This window comes from Dipteris shenzhenensis, chromosome 21 (genome assembly GCF_047967505.1).
Source record: "Dipteris shenzhenensis isolate YYH24624 ecotype China chromosome 21, Dip_SZ_1.0, whole genome shotgun sequence".
Lineage (NCBI taxonomy): Eukaryota > Viridiplantae > Streptophyta > Polypodiopsida > Gleicheniales > Dipteridaceae > Dipteris > Dipteris shenzhenensis.
This window is the reverse complement of record NC_141616.1, coordinates 42,392,511-42,393,631: the sequence shown is the minus strand read 5'-3', so window position 1 is coordinate 42,393,631 and position 1,121 is coordinate 42,392,511. Positions and strand designations below refer to the sequence as shown.

Below are 1,121 nucleotides of genomic sequence, written 5' to 3'. Positions count from 1 at the left end.
AAAGCTTGTGCCGGCCATGTACTCCACATCGGCCACGTCCAAAATAAACTTCTCTATGACATAGTACTTCAAAAAATATCACATCCAAAAGTGCAGTCACATGTCTGAACATGCAATAGCTACATCAAAGAACTGATTGATATATCAAAATACACAACCGCAAAGTAAAGTCATAACTGAACATACAAAATCTACAATACACACACAAACATCCCTAAGGGAAAAGTCTGCGGCCATGTACTGCAGGGAAAAGCCTGCGACGGCCACTCATTGTACGTCCACCACGTCCGCCGCGTCCACCGCGGCTACGAACATACAACGGAGTACCAACAATCGTATCTGGACCAGCATCACATAGAAAGATAATTTAGGAACTATAATTATTGAGCCATAAAAGTTTTATATATGTATGTTGGTAAAACCCAACTCATTCTTTAGAGTACTTACTCAGACGCAAAGGGCTGTCAACAACGCTGAGAAAGGTATACGTGTAGTCCCCATTTTGCCCTCGATAGAAAATTCGTGTCCGCACACATTCATAGTATCCTAGCCAGCGAACAGTGATGGTCTGTGGTCCATCACCCCTATGAAGCCGGCAAGCCAAGACAGCGTAATATCCCAAATGGACTCGTCCATCCAAAGGATTGTGGACGTGGAGATTCATTAGAAACCTTGAATCAGGAATACTCCTAAAAGACAAACAATAGCATGTTTTTCCACTCAAATATAATCCAAAAAAACTTTTGTTTTAACAAAAATAAAGCATTAAATAATGTACACAGTTCTTACCCAAGGTAGCTCTCCAGCTCAAGCAAATCCAACAACAGTTGCGCGCTCTCCAGAGATCCCCAACCCGTAGGATCTACAATTTTCTAAAAATTGAGTGACTATACTATTAAATGTGTCAACATAAAACATGGTTGTCAAGCAACTATGTACCTTGCACTTGTGCTCTTGTTTCGGTGACAAACGTGAATTGCCTAGACATCCTATCACATTGCAAAAAAGAATGAACGTGTAAATCTACATATACTGAAAAAAAACAATAGGCTTTGAAGAGAAAATAGCCTCTAGTGTATTACAAACCCGTAACTCAAATGAAAAATGAAATCCAAACATTA

At 39.9% G+C, this 1,121-nt stretch overlaps 1 protein-coding gene across 1 annotated transcript; it reads right to left on the bottom strand.

Annotated features, from left to right (window-relative positions):
• Positions 1-201: 201 nt before the first annotated feature.
• LOC147888873 (uncharacterized) lies at positions 202-838 on the bottom strand. Its single transcript, XM_087392290.1, has 3 exons — positions 790-838; positions 448-689; positions 202-339 (listed from the first exon to the last, which is right to left on the bottom strand). Exons 2-3 carry the CDS (start codon positions 662-664, stop codon positions 215-217), a joined length of 342 nt encoding a protein of 113 aa, XP_087248416.1. The 5' UTR covers positions 665-689; positions 790-838; the 3' UTR covers positions 202-214.
• Positions 839-1,121: the final 283 nt, after the last annotated feature.

What these genes read in the sequence shown, in the direction of transcription:
- LOC147888873 (XM_087392290.1), bottom strand. Translation starts at nt 664, where the DNA reads ATGAATCTCCACGTCCACAATCCTTTGGATGGACGAGTCCATTTGGGA. An exon ending in TGACAGCCCTTTGCGTCTGA is followed by an intron (nt 340 to 447) that starts GTAAGTACTCTA and finishes ATGCTGGTCCAG; the next exon opens with ATACGATTGTTGGTACTCCG.